The 17423-nt window shown below is 43.7% G+C and overlaps 2 protein-coding genes across 5 annotated transcripts in view; one reads left to right on the forward strand and one right to left on the reverse strand.

Moving 5' to 3' along the window:
* MGST1 (microsomal glutathione S-transferase 1) overlaps nt 1–4262 on the reverse strand; it is an 82701-nt gene extending 78439 nt beyond the window's left edge. Inside the window, exon 1 of the mRNA XM_068277387.1 lies at nt 4176–4262. Within this exon, the coding sequence (XP_068133488.1) occupies nt 4176–4248 (73 nt within the window). The 5' untranslated portion in view covers nt 4249–4262. The remainder of the gene's footprint in view (nt 1–4175) is intronic.
* Nucleotides 1–17423, forward strand: part of SLC15A5 (solute carrier family 15 member 5) — a 152473-nt gene that overhangs the window by 534 nt on the left and 134516 nt on the right. Inside the window, exon 1 of one of the 4 annotated variants that reach the window (XM_068277383.1) lies at nt 14182–14239. The exons of the other annotated variants lie outside the window; for them this stretch is intronic. Within the exon in view, the coding sequence (XP_068133484.1) occupies nt 14221–14239 (19 nt within the window). The 5' untranslated portion in view covers nt 14182–14220. Of the gene's footprint in view, nt 1–14181; nt 14240–17423 lie in introns of those variants that run through there. 4 annotated transcript variants of the gene reach the window in all.

Consider the following 17423-nt stretch of genomic DNA (forward strand, 5'->3'; position numbering starts at 1 on the left):
CAATTTCTCCACTCCTCTCTCTGGGCTAGTGCACACCAAAATGACAATAGCAATCGCTAGCAATTTGTGAGTGTGATTTTGTGAAGTGATTTTTTAGAGCGATTTTTGAATGAATTGCTCAAAAACATGCTACATGCAGTATACCTGCGATTTTGAAAAAATCACAACGCTGCTGTGGGAACACCCACATAGGGTAACATTAGCCAAGCGCTTTTCAAATCACTGTTGATTTGAAAAACGCTCAGAAGCACTCTTGGTGTGCACCAGCCCTCCCTCATTCACCTTTGTTTCCCTCTTCCCCTAGTGCTGGCTGGCTGACTGTGTGTTCTTGTCTTACAGGAAAGCTAAATAAAAGTGCAATCCTGGTGAGGCAAAATAATATTATTTAGTATTTATGTAGCACCGACATCTTCCGCAGATGCATATATCCCTGCATCATATGGGTATCGCTTGCGCTATGTGAAACTATGTAGCATATTCCACTGAATTGTCCAAACTAAGTCTATCTCCTGTTCCTCTCTTGGGGAGTTGTTCCAGCGCTGTCCCCCGTTCACATTTGCTGCTACCAGAAGCCCTCAGAAACACTCGTGTCCTTGAGTACTTCCAAAGATAGGCAGCTCCGTAATACGCCAGCGCACGTTTGTGCATGGGCAGTATGGAGCCACCTGTATTCGGAAGCACTCGGGACATACGTGCTTCTGGACCTTTCAGGAACCCCCCCTTAAAAATCCTGCGTTTGCCCCTGATCTCCATGGAAATGTGGTGTCATGTGACTTGCAGTCATTATTACCAGCGCATCTCACATCATCATAGAGATTGCCGCTGGAACAAGCGATTGGGTGAATTACATCCTATCACTACTTGGCCACCCAAGTCCAGAGGGAGGGAGCGAGAAGGAGAGGGCAGCATTCAAGAGGAATGTGGCCCAAATGCAAAAAATGTACCCACCACTGCTCTTAAAGGGGCACTATGGCGAAAAATTGTGACATTTAAAATATGTGCAAAGATATACAAATAAGAAGTACATTTTTTCCAGAGTAAAATGAGCCATAAATGACTTTTCTTCTATGTTGCTGTCACATACAGTAGGTAGTAGAAATCTGACAGAAGCGACAGGTTTTAGACTAGTCCATCTCTTCATCGGGGATTCTCAGGGATTCATTTATTTTCAAAAGCACTCAGTGGATGGCAGTTGCTCTGTCCAACTGCCAAAAACTGTGTAGCGAGCAGGAAAGTTGGCCAGCATCATTGTTTAAATCAGGGGTCACAAACTCGCGGCCCTCGATACAATATTTTGTGGCCCTCGCCGGCAAAAGCTTACTTATAGTTCGCTTCAGTGCTCCCAAGTAATCCGCCGCATTCCCGCCACTAAACAAGGGCTGCAGAGCCCCCAAATCGCCCGGGGGGCAATCCACCGGCATTTCCTGGAAGGGGCAGAGCTTTCAGCTTCAGCTCTGCCCCTCCTGACATCAGTCGCGGCGCATCGCCGCCTCCGCCCGCCCCTCTCTGTGAAGGAAGAGTGAGAGGGGTGGGCAGAGGCGGCGATGCGCGGCCCAGCCTCATCCTGACTTTGCCTCCTGCGGCCCCCCAGGTAGATTGAGTTTGAGACCCCTGGTTTAAATCCTTTTTAGGGAACATCTCTATAAAAAAGCCATGCTGAGAATTCCCTATGAAGAATTAGACTAGTCCAAAACCTGTCACTTCTATCAGATTTCTACTACCTACTGTAAGGGCCCGTTCAGATCAGAAATGCGGATGGCCATGCGTGCGGAACGCGTGCGGACCGCAACGCGTACGAACGCATGGCCATCCGCGTTTCTGTGCGTTGCGTGGCTGATCCCATCACTGAAAAGTAAATGGGACAGCCACGCGTTTTTTGCAAAATCTGCGTGCAGCATGCGTTCCCGGACCGCACAGGTCCGGAACGCATGCAGTGTGAACATTAGACATTGCACTCTATGCAATGTCTGATGTCGTGCGTTTTGGCCACCTGCACGCGTTTCCAAAACGCGGCTGGAAACGCGTGCAGTGTGAACGGGCCCTTAGTGACAGCAACATGAGAGAAAAATAATTTATGGCTCATTTTACTCTGGAAAAAATGCACTTCTTATTTGTTTATGTTTGCACATATTTTACATTTTACAATTTTTTGCCATAGTGCCCCTATAAGAACCATATTTTTCTTTGGAAATTAGGTTAAATATTGAGGTGTAATCACTAAGCTCTGATAAGCAGTATAAGATGTGATAAGTCTTACCGCTTGATGAGTAAAGAAAAATGCAATACATTACATGCAATGCTTTATGTGATATTAATTGTGTGTAACTCGTTACGCAAGTTATTCTGCTTTCCGCAGTTTAGTGAATATACTGCATTGCCAGCAGTTCATAAAAAGTAAGGCAAAGCTGATCATTTCAACACTTCTATAATTGTATTTATTTATATAGCGCCGAGATATTATGCAGCGCTGTACAGAGTATATTGTCTTGTCACTAACTGTCCCTCAGAGGGGCTCACATTTTAGTCTCTAGCATAGTCATATGTCTATGTATGTATTGTGTAGTGCATGTATCATAGTCTAGGGACAATTTAGGGGGAAGACAATTAACTTATCTGTATGATTTTGGGATGTGGGCAGTGCTGGTCGTAATGGAAAAATCTACGCTTACGGATCATTACGCGTAATTTTACGCTATTACGCATTACGCAATTACGGTTACGGCATAGGAAATTATCTACAGTACATCAATGTAATTACGCGTAAACTTACGCAACTACGCGTAAGGATACCGTAATGAAGGCGCTTACACTACGATGTTACGCGTAGTGCCGTAATACCCATTAATGCGTATTTTTTGACGCATGCGGACGATATGTACGCAATAGCCGTCAATGTGACAGTTATTGCGTACATATCATTCGTATGCGTCAAAATGTACGCTTATACTGAAGGGCGGGAGAAGATACTATTGGTTGCTTAGAATGTTGACTGATTGGCTACTCTTAGAAAATGGGAGATTTTACGTTAGTAATTACGCGTAAAATTACGCGTAAGTGTTCGTAAAATTACGCATGCCTAGCAATTACGGTAGACAGTGTAATTACGATACCACTTACGGTCTTACGCGTAAATAATTACGCGTAAGACCGTAAGTTACACGTAACGCTTACGCGTAAATTTACATTGAATTACGAAGCGTAATTACGCTCATGCGTAATTTCGGCCCAGCACTGGATGTGGGAGGAAACCAGAGTGTCCAGAGGAAACCTGTGTAGACACGACATACAACATACAAACTCCTTGCAGATGTTGACCTGGTTGGAATTCGAACCAGGGACCCAGCACTGCAAAGCGAGAGAGCTAACCACTACACAACCGTGCTTCCCGGTAATAAATAAATACCCACACACGGAAAAATAGTTTGTCGCTTTGTTACAATGCTGTTTGGAGGCTAATTCTCGGTACACACCAGTGCCAGTCACAGACTTTTTAATATTACACAATAGCAGTTTATTGACATTGTATATGATATGTATAGAGGGTTCCCTCCCTCATTCCTCATATCACACTGGAACCAATGACAGACAGTTACATATTGCACAATACCATCATATCTGTGCTGGCTGATATGTGACCTGTGCTAATTCCAAAGTCTGCAAAAGAGAAAGAAAAACACCCACCCACCCAATTTTATAATTATCAGTTGTAAGAATTATTATACTTCATTTAAGATGCATCAATGTACTGCACAAAACATATACATTGTTATGGATTCAGATTACAAACATGAGAAAATCAATTAACATGACTCAGAAAGGTAGAAGTCCTGTCCCATAATGACATGTTTGTTGTCAATACTGTACATGCCTCATCTGCAGTTACATGCAGACAAGGTAGCTGTAACGAGAGACTTCTGTGAAAGTTTTGCGCTTTGAGTCCTATGGGAGAAAAACGCTTTACAAATGTTATTGTATTGTATAAAGTTGTCCACAGCACAAAGCAGAACAGACATGGATAAGTGTCACTACTTCTGTCTCACATGAAGAAACCCTGAACCCACCTCTGTTCTTGCCACTGTTCTGATTTTTTATTCTGAAGAGCACTTTAGGTAAATTAATCTATCCGATCTAACTTTATTTGCCTGATTTATCTTCCTCACAACTAGAAATCCTACCTGATCTGTGTGAATCTGTGTTTGTAGTCTCAGCCAGGCGTGCCTTTTGGTGACACTTCCTAGTCCTGAACATGTACACTTACTCTCCTCCCCTCATTCCTGTGCAGGGCCTCCCCTCATCCCTATGCAGGGCCTCTCCACTCGCCCTTCCCCCAACACTTAACTCATCCATCTCTGTTCACCCAGTCTCTTGTGTTCTTTCATTCATCTCTGAACTTTGTGCCCGCTTTTCACACTTTTCATCTTTCATCTGTAACATTGATGTGTTGCTGAAAAAATCACTCCAACCACCAGCACACGTCAAGTAAGGGCAGCCAGAGCCAGGCAGGCACTAATTCGCCCAGCCCAGGGCAGGTAACGCTTTCTTCTTCACAAAATGCGGAGAAAAAGTCCCTGTCTCTTATATGCCAAGCTTATTACACTCACTCTGCCCATCTCTAAAGGAACAAAACTGGCTCTGCAGACTTCTCCAGCATTACTACAGTACACAGCGCTTGGAGAGGGGTATAGAGGCTTGGGGCTGGGAGATGTACACAAGAGCCTGCTGCACACTGGATAGGGACTGTCTACAAATCTTTGTCTGCAAAACGTTAAAAACTTTGTATGATTCATTATCAGTGGCTGTGCAGATGCAGTCATTAGAACAATTGTGCAAAGAGCAGAAAGTTTTTTCTCTCTGTTCCCTTAGTTGTCAGTCTCTCAGGACAGGGAAAATAAATTTCTCCCCTAACAGCACCCCTGTGGCTTCTGGACCCCCCTGCAGCTGCATCTTTTGCAGGGTCTATTGTCACGCTTCTGGTCCAAAGGACGACACAGGGGAACAGGAGGGGACGCACAGGGGTACTGGAGGACAACAATGGGAACAAAAGGAGACACACAGGGGGTTCGGAGGAGGACATGGGGACAGAAAGGGCAAAGGAGGACACAGTGGGACACACAAGAGGCGCAAAGAAGGACACGGGTACATAATGGGACACACAGGGGTAGCAAATGAAGACACAGGGACAGAAGGGGACACATGGTAGAATGAAGGGGACACAGGAGGACACATGGAGATACAGGAGGACAATGATTGGGGAGAACATCAACAAGACGCTCCTGGAACATGGATGCATCAGGTTCAGTATACACTGTATATATTTTCCCCCTGTTTCTTGCCCTCTTAACCGAGGTACGTCCTATATCCTTCCTGGCGGTAAGCCCGAGCTGAGCTCGAGCTGAGCTGAGGAGGTTATCTCAGCCCCCGGCGGGGCGATTCGGCCCATTTAAAGTGCTGTGCGCACAGCTAGCACTTTGCGCACAGCTTGATCGCCGCCGCCGGCGATCGCCCGCACGCAGCGGCGGAAGAGGCCCCCCGCCAGAGGCCAATGAGTTCCAGGCAGCGCTATGGGCTGGATCGGAGGTGTCTGATGTCAGGACGTCGGCTGACGTCCATGACGTCATTCCGATCATCGCCATGGCGACAGGAGAAGCCAAACAGGGGAACGCATTATATACGCGTTCCCCTGTTTGCTATTGATGCCGGCGACGATCGCACTAGAGGGACACATGCACCCTCTAGTGGTGTTTCATGTATCTACCACTCTGGTAGCTTTACATGAAACAAAAAAAAAAATAAAAAACGGATTTCTGCCTATTTGGCAGAAAAAAATCAACCGCCAGAAGGGATATAGAGATGGCTTGAACTTCAGATTTTGGGTTCGCGAACTGCGAACTTCCGCAAAAGTTCGAGTTTGTGTGAACCGTGTGAACCACCATAGACTTCAATGGGTAGGCGAATTTTAAAACGTACAGGGACTATTTCTGGCCACAAAAGTGATGAAAAAGTTGTTTCAAGGGGTCTAACACCTGGAGGAGGGCATGGCGGAGTGGGATACATGCCAAAAGTCCCTCGGAGAATTACGTATATGACGCAGAGTAGGGTTACAATCCCTAAAGGGCAGAAATCACATTGCATTGCTAAATTGGAGGCATAAAGTGCTTCAAAACCTTGCGTGTGTATCCAAATCTTGCATGTGTATACATCAATCAGGTAGTGTAAGTAGTGTACAGTTTGGGTATCGCCTTTTTGGATAAAATAATTGCGGCCTGGTATCTTCCACTGCAGTGTCCCAATCAAAACAATTTTTTGGAGTCCACCAGCTTGTATGGTAACAGCTGGCGGCTAACAGTTCCGACAAGCCAGCTGTCAGACGCCGGGCAAGGCGGTGACTTGCAGACATTGGCTTCTTCCGCTCAAATATTTCCTTAACGAACACCTGGCTGCTGTGGGCAGACGAGCAGGAACTGCTCAAGGTGAGAGGCGGAGTGGAAGAGGGTGGCTGTGAAAGTGCAAGAGCAGCAGAGGATAAAGCGGCTGAAGATGCTGCACTTGGAGGAGGAAGAGGAGGAGGAGGGTGGCTTTGCCTTTGTGTGCTGCTTTTCCTCATGTGCTCCTCCCATTGTTGCTTTTGATGGGACATTAAGTGCCTTCGTAAGGCACTTGTCCCTACGTGGGTGTTGCTTTTTCCACGACTGGTGGCAGATAGTACAGATGGCATCACTGTAATCTGAGGCAAAGACACAAAAAAATGCCACATTGGTGAGCTCTGGTATGACAGCATTTTGGTGGTGGCGGCAGCAGCTGGCGTTGAAGAGCGTGTTGGCTTGCTGACCCTAGGTGGCAATACATGTCGTCGGACACTGCCATGAGCTGTTTGCGACGAGCTCCCCCTGCTGCTTACATCAACTCGTCTCCTCCTCCTCTCTGTCTCCCCCTTTCAACCCTGTTCATCTTGTCTTCCGGGCTCCCACATGGCATCCATGCACACATCATCATCATCCATAGCTTTGCTTGTATCGGACACTTCCAAAACTGCTCCAACCACAGGTAGTTCATCATCATCCTCACCCCTTATGTCGTATGGTGTGTAGTGACGCCTAACTCAGACATATGTGGTCGTGTTGGTGTAACATCCTTAGCGCCTTCATCTTGTAACAATAATGGTTGTGGATCAGTAAAGTCACCACAAACATGTGTGAATAACTCCTGCGACATCTGATGTGGAGTGGCTGTGGTGCTAGTAGTAGTGGTGGTGGTGGTGGCGGCTGCCGGCTGAGTGGTAGTAGTTGTGGGGTGCCAGAATCAGAGCAGGAGGAGGAACATATGTCACGGTTCCATGCGGAAGCAGAGGAAGATGAGGTGTTCTGTGTTAAATAGTCAACAATCTTCTGGGTTGAGGGTATGTGCTGTCTGAACACTGTCGTATTTCGAGAAGGAAAGGAGGCACCCTCGTAGTATATTCGATGTTCCCTGAAATAAGAAGACTTCACTTGGTACAGAATTAGGTTGTTTCATTAACAAAAGCACTTTAGACAACACGTTTCGAGGTTCAAACCGCTTCCTCAGCTCAAGTTAAGGTGCTTAGACTTAAGAAAATTGAGTGCCGGAGCGGCAAAAAACCCTTTTTTTTTGGTGCATCTAGCATCTGGACAGCATGAAGCCAAGCTGAACCACATAGGACAATGTAAATAAAAATACTAAATCAACAAAGCCAGGGGACAATTAAAAGCTAACTATCAAGGCAGTGGGTAAGTCAAAAATCTACTATAAAACATACAAGGATGCAGCAAAGATGTAAATCCCTCTAAAGGATAACTGTTGGTATCATATAAACCACTGTGTAACCTAATATAAAATGCTTGCAAGGCTATGTATATAAAGCCAAAATGATGTTTAAGGCCAATCAATGCAGAGATGACTATAGACCAAACCAAGACACTAAATGATTCAAAGCAGATACACAATTACTAAGAAAATCTATGTAATCCAATTTTCAAACACAGGAACTGCACATGGCAGGATCAGAAGGAAAGTGTTAGCTAAACATAGCATGACGGGGGTTTAAATTCTCCACCCACAGGGTTGGTCAAAAGAACTGAATAGCCAATCCATAGACAGCAAGCCAAAGGAGCAGCATAGAAACTAATGAGAGACAGTTGACAACAATTAAGTGGCAGAGTTGCATCCTGGGCAGAAGCACGTCATAACGCTGAACGCGTCCAAACTTACACCCGACACGCATAATGGAACGCAACTGGAAGCGCGTCATATACCAGGAAGTGTCCACAATTATGCCTGAGGGGCATGGTGGAATGCAAACAAGACGCTACTTGAAATACACATAACGCACATAACAGACATGCACACGGCGTAACACAACACGTCCATAGATAAGCTAAAAGAGCATAATGGTACGCGTAAATAGTTACGCTAAATGTAGAAAACATACATGTAGTGTTACGCTAAATATAGAAAACATACGAGTAAATAGTTGCGCTACATATAGAAAACATGTGTACTGTGCAATGCATAAAAAAGGAAAAAGACTAGCTGCCTCAAATTGTTCTACAGCGACTCTTAATGGCAATAAGTGATATCCAGGAATTCAAAATAAGGGAACCTTGTAAAGGTGGGTACACACATCAGATAAAAAATTTGGAAAATGAAAGATCACAGACCAATTCTACCCCCTTCCATGTAGTATGAGAGCATACTCTGCACAGTCTATTCTGTTGAGCTGAACTCACCATCAGATACAAATCTTTGCAAGATGCTGTATACAAAGATGCTGTACACATGCCATCAGTATTTGCAAAAGATCAGTTCCTAAAAATTGCATTCATAGTCGCTGATATCTGCAGATCTCATGTTTAACAAGTTGAATCATCAACTTTCAGGAAGATAGTGACATATTGCAACAGGATCTGGATAGGATGGCTATATGGGCACATAAATGGCAGTTGAAATTCAATGTTGAAAAATGTAAAGTCATGCATTTTGGTCGTGCCAATGGTCTAGCACCATACAAAATAAATAGAATACAGTTGGGGACATCAAACTTGGAGACGGACTTAGGAGTACTCATCGACAACAAGTTAAATAATCGTATTCAATGGAATGAAATATGGAATGCAGTTCTAGACACCACATTACAGGAAAGATATTGCAGTTTTAGAGCAGGTGCAGAGACGAGCAACAAAACTGATATGAGGGATGGAAGGTCTCACTTACCAAGAAAGGTTAGATAAACTGGGTTTATTTAGTCTAGAGAAAAGACACCTTAGAAGGGATCTTATTAACATGTATAAATACATCAGATAGCAATATAAAAGCTTGGCGGATGAGCTTTTTGTCACTAGGCCTTCTCAAAGGACTAGAGGACGTGATCTGCACATGGAGGGAAAACGTTTTAGCTATTTATTTAGGAAAGGGTTCTTTACAGTAAGAGTGATTAAGATGTGGAATGCATTGCCACAGGAAGTAGTTATGGCAAATTCTATACCTGCATTTAAAGGGGGCTTAGATGCTTTCCTTGCATTAAAATACATCCATGGCTACAATTACTAGGCCCAGTGATGTTTGCTATCTGGAAGGATGTTTTTCCCTTTTGGGGATAATTGGAATATGCATTGCAAGGGTTTTTTGCCTTCCTCTTGATCAACAGGGATATGTGAGGGAGCAGGCTGGTGTTGTACTTTTTTCTCTGGTTGAACTCGATGGACGTAAGTCTTTTTTCAACCCAAAAAACTATGTAACTATGTAACAGACATTCATCTGAAGATCAGATCCACCAGGATGGATCTTCAGATCTGCATATGATTGTCTTATCTGCAGATGAATGTCTGTTAAATAAGGTGTGTATGAGATCTGCAGATATCATAGACTATGAATGCAATTTGCAGGAATGGATCTTTTGCAGGAACAGATCTTTTGCAGATACTGATCTTTTGCATGTGTGCAGCATCTTGCAAAGGTTTTTATCTGATGGGGAGTTCAGCTCAATAGAATAGACTGTGTAGGTATGGCTCTCATACTACACGGAAGGGGGTAAAATTGGTCTGTGATCTTACATTTTCCAAAGACTTTTATCTGATGTGTGTACCCACCGTAAGACTAGCAGGAATTAAGGAGACTATATTCTAGCAAATTGTAGAACACTTAAAGCTGTAATGCTACTACGTCCTATAACAATATACAAGGGCCAATAGATCTATCAATTGAGAAAAGATCTAAAGATGGAGACCCAGTTGATAAAATACTTGCTACTAAAACAAGTGTATTAGAGAAAGCATATAAGCCCGAAGCATCAGCAGCAGAGGGAGCCATCAACCTATAAAATAGACACAAATAACAATAATGTCAATACAAGAATAACACTTAAATAATCAAGGACTGTAATCTAAATTCATACCATGGAGTACCAATGTATGTAAAAACTTAATCCAGAAAGCCTCCCTTTGTAGAAAAACAGCTTGGCAGTTGCCGCCTCTGCGTGGTTTGTGAACAACTTCTAGAACCAAGAACTTCAATTGACTAATAGAGTGTTTGGCTTCCCAAAAATCTTGAGCAACCGGTGACGTTAATGTAGATGGGGTCCCATTGCACTTGAAAGCTAAATTAATATTTGAGCGATGTTCATTAATCCGTTCTTTAACAGGAAGGGTAGTTTCCCCAATGTAAAACTTGCCACACGGCACTTAATACTGTATATAACATACTTAGAATTGCACATGGCAAAATGTTGCAATTTAATAGGGACTCCTCTCATAGGATGATTAAATTCTTTACCCTTTAAAATAACTTTGCAATTCCCACACGGCAAGCATGGAAAAGTTCCACAGCGCAAAGGTGTCAATCTACTCTGTTGACCTGCATTAGATGGACCAATATCTGCCTTGACAAGATGGGCTCTAATAGACCTAGCCCTTTTATATGCCATCCTAGGGGCTGTTTTAAAAGAAGGAATCTCTGAACTTAATGCTTTTCCATGCTTGCAGTGTGTGAATGGCTTCCAACAAAGTACTCCTTACCCATTTCCACAAAGGGTTAAATGAAATCTGTTATCTGTTAATAGACCAATGGGGAGACTTGGAGCAAAAATTCTAAGACACTTTTGTGCTCTAGCTATAAAAAGTATAGCTAGAGCTATTCTGTGAAGCGGGGAGCGGCAGTGTGTAGCGTCCGGTGCACGTCTTTGATCTTTTGCTACAATCAAGCTCGCAAGATGAGAGGATATTGGCATGGGACATTTCCGAGGATATTGGTGTGGGAACATTTTCTTAAAGGTACAAGAAAGTATTTATGGTTAACTAAGAAAATAAAGTTTTTTTTCGTGGTCGTGTTTTTATTTCATTTAACTCTTTGTGGAAATGGGTAAGGAGTACTTTGTACCCCTATACTCATTTCTCCTGGGAGGGAGGGAGGGAGGGCATCTGGTGGTCCCCTTCTTAAAGGACAACTGAAGTGAGAAGACTATGGAGGCTGCCATGTTTATTTCCTTTTAAACAATACTAGTTGCTTGGCAGCCCTGCTGGTCTGTTTGGCTGCAGAACAGTCTGAATAACACCAGAAACAAGCATGCAACAATTCTGTTAGATCTGACAATAATGTCACAAGCACCTGATCTGCTGCATGCTTGTTCAGGGGCTATGGCTAAAAGTATTGAGAGGCAGAGGATCAGCAGGCCAGCCAGGCAACTGGTATTGCTAAAATGGAAATAAACATGGCAGCCTCCATATCCCTCTCACTTCAGTTGTCCTTTAAAGGGGACTCCCAGATGCCACCATGACTCCCCCCAGGGAGTCGTCGCCCCACCTCATCCTGGGGCACCGGGGGGGGGGGGAAGAGCCCCTTGTCCATGGATTCGACAAGGGCTCCAGGGGGAGGGGTAGGCTTGGCCGGGGCTCCTCATTTGGGCTATCCCAACCTGTATAGGGGACAAGGGGTTAAAGAGGCTCAGGAGGGGGGACCGCACTTCATTTTTTTTTTTATTTCCCACACTCTGAACATTAAAGAAAAGCAAAAGTTTTAAAAAATAGGTAAAGTTGCCAGGGATCTTTATACAGCCATATTGTGACTGCATAGCGATCCCTGGCCAAAGTGTTGCGACTCCGGAGGGGTTTCCAGGGGGTCCGCATGTACTGTGTACACACCCCCTGGAAACCCTGTCATGAAATTCATTGCTCTTTCTTTTGATATATGTAAATGTACACTATTGTTAGGTTTGCTACATTATCTGTCATTAACCGCATTTACATGTATACTTTTTTCCTACAAAACTTTAAAATCTATTTTCTCAAAAACTATAAGGTTTTTTTGAAAATTGTTTTCCTCTTGTAGCCTCTGACCCCCTCTACAAACCCTGAAAATTTGGTGTTTCTAGCACTTAATGGGGCTTTGCTATTAACCGCTAAAGTCGCCCGCCATTAAAGAGAATCTGTATTGTTAAAATCACACAAAAGTAAACATACCAGTGCGTTAGGGGACATCTCCTATTACCCTCTGTCACAATTTCGCCGCTCCTCGCCACATTAAAGGTGGTTAAAAACAGTTTTAAAAAGTTTGTTTATAAACAAACAAAATGGCCACCAAAACAGGAAGTAGGTTGATGTACAGTATGTCCACACATAGAAAATACATCAATACACAAGCAGGCTGTATACACCCTTCCTTTTGAATCTCAAGAGATCATTTGTGTGTTTCTTTCCCCCTGAAGCTATCTTCCACTGAAGTGTCAGGCTGTTTCTTCCTGCAGAGTGCAGACAGCTCTGCCTGTATGTAATTCCTCAGTATGTGAAAGCCCAGCCAGCTCAGAGGATGATTTATCCAGCTTGTAAAAGATAAGAGAGAAGAGAGAAGCTGCCCTAATCTAAATAATCCCACAGGCAGTGTGCAGAGAGGGGCCTGGAGGGGGGAGATGCATCACAGAACCACAACACTGAAGAACTTGGCAGCCTTCCAGACACAGGCTGACAAGTCTGACAAGAGAGAGAGAGAAGTTGATTTATTACAGAGATGGTGATAGTAGAACATGCTGCAGTAAGCCAGAACACATTAGAATAGCTTTTGGAACTTGTAGGATGATAAAAAACAGGATGCAATTTTTGTTACGGAGTCTCTTTAAAGTCTATGGGAAAAAATGTGATTTTGTGTTGAGTGCGAATGGTTCACTGCAAAGTATTCACCTTGTGAATACTTTGGCCCATCTCTACTGCTGTGCTGTGCTGGCCACTACAATCTGCCTGTCACTACCTGCTGTCCACTACAATCTATCTACCACTTCCTGCTGATCTCTGCAGTTTGCCTATCACTACCTGCTGGCCACCTCAATCTGCCTAAAGGTACGTAAAAACTCATAATCAAAGTCGCCTGAGGTGGTCAATACTAACCACCTAAGTCGATAATTGTGTGTGTACAGCAGCCCCCGACTGCTGCACCTCAAGCGATTCACCCGCTGCTCCATAGCCCTCCACGTGACGTCATGTACATGCTGCTTTATCACCCATCCAAACCCCGCATAGTGGTATAATTTGCTACACAGCTGACTGTGTCGGTTCAGCCTGGCCTAGCAATGTCGCTCGAGGGATCGGGTCTTGATCCCTGACAGGCGACATCAGTCAATGGTATGTGTACACACATTACCACTACCTGCTGCTATCAATACCTGCCAGCCACCACAATCTATCACTACCTTTTGGCCGCTAGAAATTAACTATCGCTACTTGACCTGCTACTATAATTTGCCTATCGCTACCTGCCTGTTACTGCAATCTACCTATCGCTATGTTCCTGCTACTACAATCAAGTTATCAGATTGGGATTTGACGTTTGGGGGCATAAGGGAGTGAGGGGACAGGGATACCGGGAATGGGGGACAAGCAGTATGTGGCCCGAGGAGAGTATGGGGCCTGCCTGGACAGTTGCAGTGCCACTTAGACCCGATCTGGCAATTATGCTCCTGTGGCATGGCCACTTTAAGCCATAGGAGCTGAGTATTTATCCCTCTCTGCTGCTGCTGCGTGATTGGTTGACACGTAGCAATGCAGGGGGAGGGTGCAATGGGTGACCACCTGTTGTGATTCCCTGTATGCTGTAGCTCTGCCCCCCACATGACATGGAAGAGGTGATGGCCAGCCAACTACAAGAAAAAGCTCTGCCTCTCTGCACATGCAGTGCAAAAGGAAAGGAGCCTGCAAGCACCATGCTGATTTCCCACCCATCTCCATGAAGTCCAGCAGGGACAGTAAGAGCTGAAACCCCTTGCTGTCTTGGCTCCTGGCTACCTTTCCCACTCTCCCTGCTTGTCACCCTTCTTGCTGTCGTTATTGCTAGTCACACTGTCGTCGCTGCTTGTCACCGCTTCCTTCTGTCGTCACTGCTAATCAACCACCCCTGCCAGTCACCACTTCCCGCTGTCGTCCCTGGGAACCACTATTACATTTTTTGTGTATCATTGATTGAGCTTTTAATGTAGCAACTTCCTTTTATTATATGTCATGTCCTATAGCATCATTGTTTGCAGTGAAATTCAATTTATTGGATTAACAAAACATATTATGAAGTATGCGTTATAACGAAGTTAGACAGGTGCAGAGCATACATTTGGGCACCCCAACAAAGATAATCAATACTTAGCTGAGCCTCTTTTTGCAACTATAACAAGCTCTAGATAACTTGCATAGCCTTTGATGAGAGTCTGGATTCTGAATGGAGATATTTTTGACCATTCTTCCATAAAAAATCACTCCAGTTCAGTTAAATATGATGGCTTCTTAAAATCAAGCCATAGATTTTCAATGATATTCAAGTTATTGAACTGTGACAGCTATTCCTGAACTTTGTAGTTATCCCACTACATGAGTGCCTTATAGATTTTGACCTGTGTTTTGGGTAATTGTCTTTGTGTGGGTAATTGTCTTGTTGGAATATCCAACCCCTGCGTAATTTCAACTTTGAGACTGATGATTGAACATTATCCCGCCGAATTTGTTGACATTGGGTTGAATTTATCAGGCCCTCAACTTCAGCAAGGGCCGGAGGCCCTGAACTAGCCACATAGTTACACAGAATCATAGAACCTCCACCAAATTTGACACTAGGTAGCAGGTGGTTTTCTTGTCCTTCTTCCACCATGCAAAGTGAGGTTATTACACATTAACTCAGTTTTTGTCTGATCAGTCCAAAGCACTTTGTTCCATACTTAATTTGGCTTGTTTAAATTAGCTTTTGCATACAACTTGCAACTATGTGTGGTGTGAGTGCAGATAGTCCTTCTTTCCTATCACCCTGCCAAGAAAGATGCAAATTTTAGAAACACATGCAGATACCCCATCTGCAGCAAGATGTATTTGCAGGTCTTTGGAGGTGATCTGTAGGTTGTTTTCAAGAATCCTCCACATATGCCAGTCCTGTATTGTTCTTGGCTTGCCAGACCAGAGTTTAACAGCAATTGTGTCTGTGGCCTTCCATTTGCCTATTACATCCCTTACAGCTGACATTTTAAATGTCTGACTAAACCTTTTTGTAGATTTCCCCTAAACCATGATACTGCACAGCCTTTGTTTTCAGATCTTTGGAGAGTTACCTTGAGTTTCCCATGCTGTTGCTCTTTAAAGGAGAGTCAAAGAGAAACAAAACTTGCAATTGGCCACCTTTTCTCATGATTGTACACCCAGTCTATGAAGTTAAATCATAACCTAATTAATCCCAACAATTTGGTGTACCAAGTACTCAGTATTGAGCAGTTACATGCACTCAAATCAGCAAAATTACAAGGGTAGCCAAGTTTTTGCACAGCAAGTTTTTCACAGTTCTTTGAATTTCATACAACTAAATACTGCTTAATAAAAACTTTGTTTGGAAAAAAATCCACAAAACCCAGATGTTCCTAGGATACTAGTTATGTTTTTTTTTTGTTGACAGTAAATTATTGTGTAAGCTGCCTGAGACAATTTATATTCTGCTTTTCTCCTGCAGCTGCAGCCATTTCCACATGCGACCAGGATCATATGTAGCCTTACAGTATTACATCCTGGCATTAGCCAGGATTCGAATCCTGGTCAATGGCTTAAATCCCACATCAAAGGCAACAGCCGTACCAGTACACTGTCCAGCTGACCAAAGTTACTTAAAACCTTTTTATATGACTGTATTATATGAATTTCAGAAAATATCCTATACAGGAATGCAATTCCTGTTCCGTTCTAGGCACCTGAATTGCTTTACTCATTCTATGAATAACAATAAATATATTATAAATTGATGTATAGAGAATCACTATACTTCACTGTGTGCACTTATAAATAGCTGCATACAAGTTGCTGCAGTGCACATGTGATGTGACCAAAAAACAATAGTCCATAAATGAATTGTTGTATTCAGTCCCTCTACCTCCCTGTGTGAACCTCATAAGTTACTGTGCATGAATTGCTGTAGGCAGATGATACACTTTGTCATCATGGTAGTGAAGTACTTATGGCCTTGGGGGCGGGATGGAGAGCAGCAGATGAACACTACATCTTATTCAGCAAGCTCCTTATTCATCTCATTATGGATTGCTGCATGTTTTCTCAACACAGTACTGAACTGCCATCGATGAAAGGTGGGTCAACAAACAGAGGCTGCTAATAGAGTGGAGAGCCTCTAGACTCCCAGTGTGACAAGCCGCCCTCTTTTAACATCTCTGTGATGAAACTGTGACGTGCGAGCAATTAAACGCACTCGCCGCTGGCAGAAGCACAAAGGCCTCTACGCTATCCAGTGTGTCCTGGGGGGGTTTCACATCAAATCGCTGTCTCTCTGGCAGTCTGCGGTATGATGTTTATTACATGGGCCACAGGTGATTGTTCAGGTGGAGCTGCCAGGGTTTGTAGAACTTGATAAAACAACCGGGACTAATTAGGGCTGCAATCTGTAGAGCTGTGCGAGGAGGGAAGAGGCAGGAAAACCTTCTCTGCACTGAACATGGAGCTGGAGAGATGGAGTAAATAGCACAATGATGTTAATTGCTCCATCTCAGGCTCTGCCTGTCTCCTGCCCATCGCCTGACCTTTTATGTTCACATTGGAAGTTCCATCACACTTCTGTTGTTGAAAGGATTATTGCTTGTTAGGCCAAGCTGACAAAAGGACAGACATATTCTGAAATAATACAACTTTAAATGATCTCAAAGGGGCCAATTTAGGAACATTGGGCAAAGTGTGTTCCTGCGAAGACTGCCTGTTCTTCTGCGTGTGGTAATTTGGATATTTTATTGTGGCATTGTCAGTGCTCTGCTGGATGTAATAAAACATGAAGAGTTTATGTATTTGTTAAACAATCATTATATATGAGTTGTGCCCATGACTGGAATCAATTCATGGAATAATCGGACAATCTGAGCTTTTCTTCTGAGAAAGAGGAGGGGTTTTTTTAGCAAAATTTCACTG

This window comes from Hyperolius riggenbachi, chromosome 3 (assembly GCF_040937935.1).
Source record: "Hyperolius riggenbachi isolate aHypRig1 chromosome 3, aHypRig1.pri, whole genome shotgun sequence".
NCBI classification, from domain to species: domain Eukaryota; kingdom Metazoa; phylum Chordata; class Amphibia; order Anura; family Hyperoliidae; genus Hyperolius; species Hyperolius riggenbachi.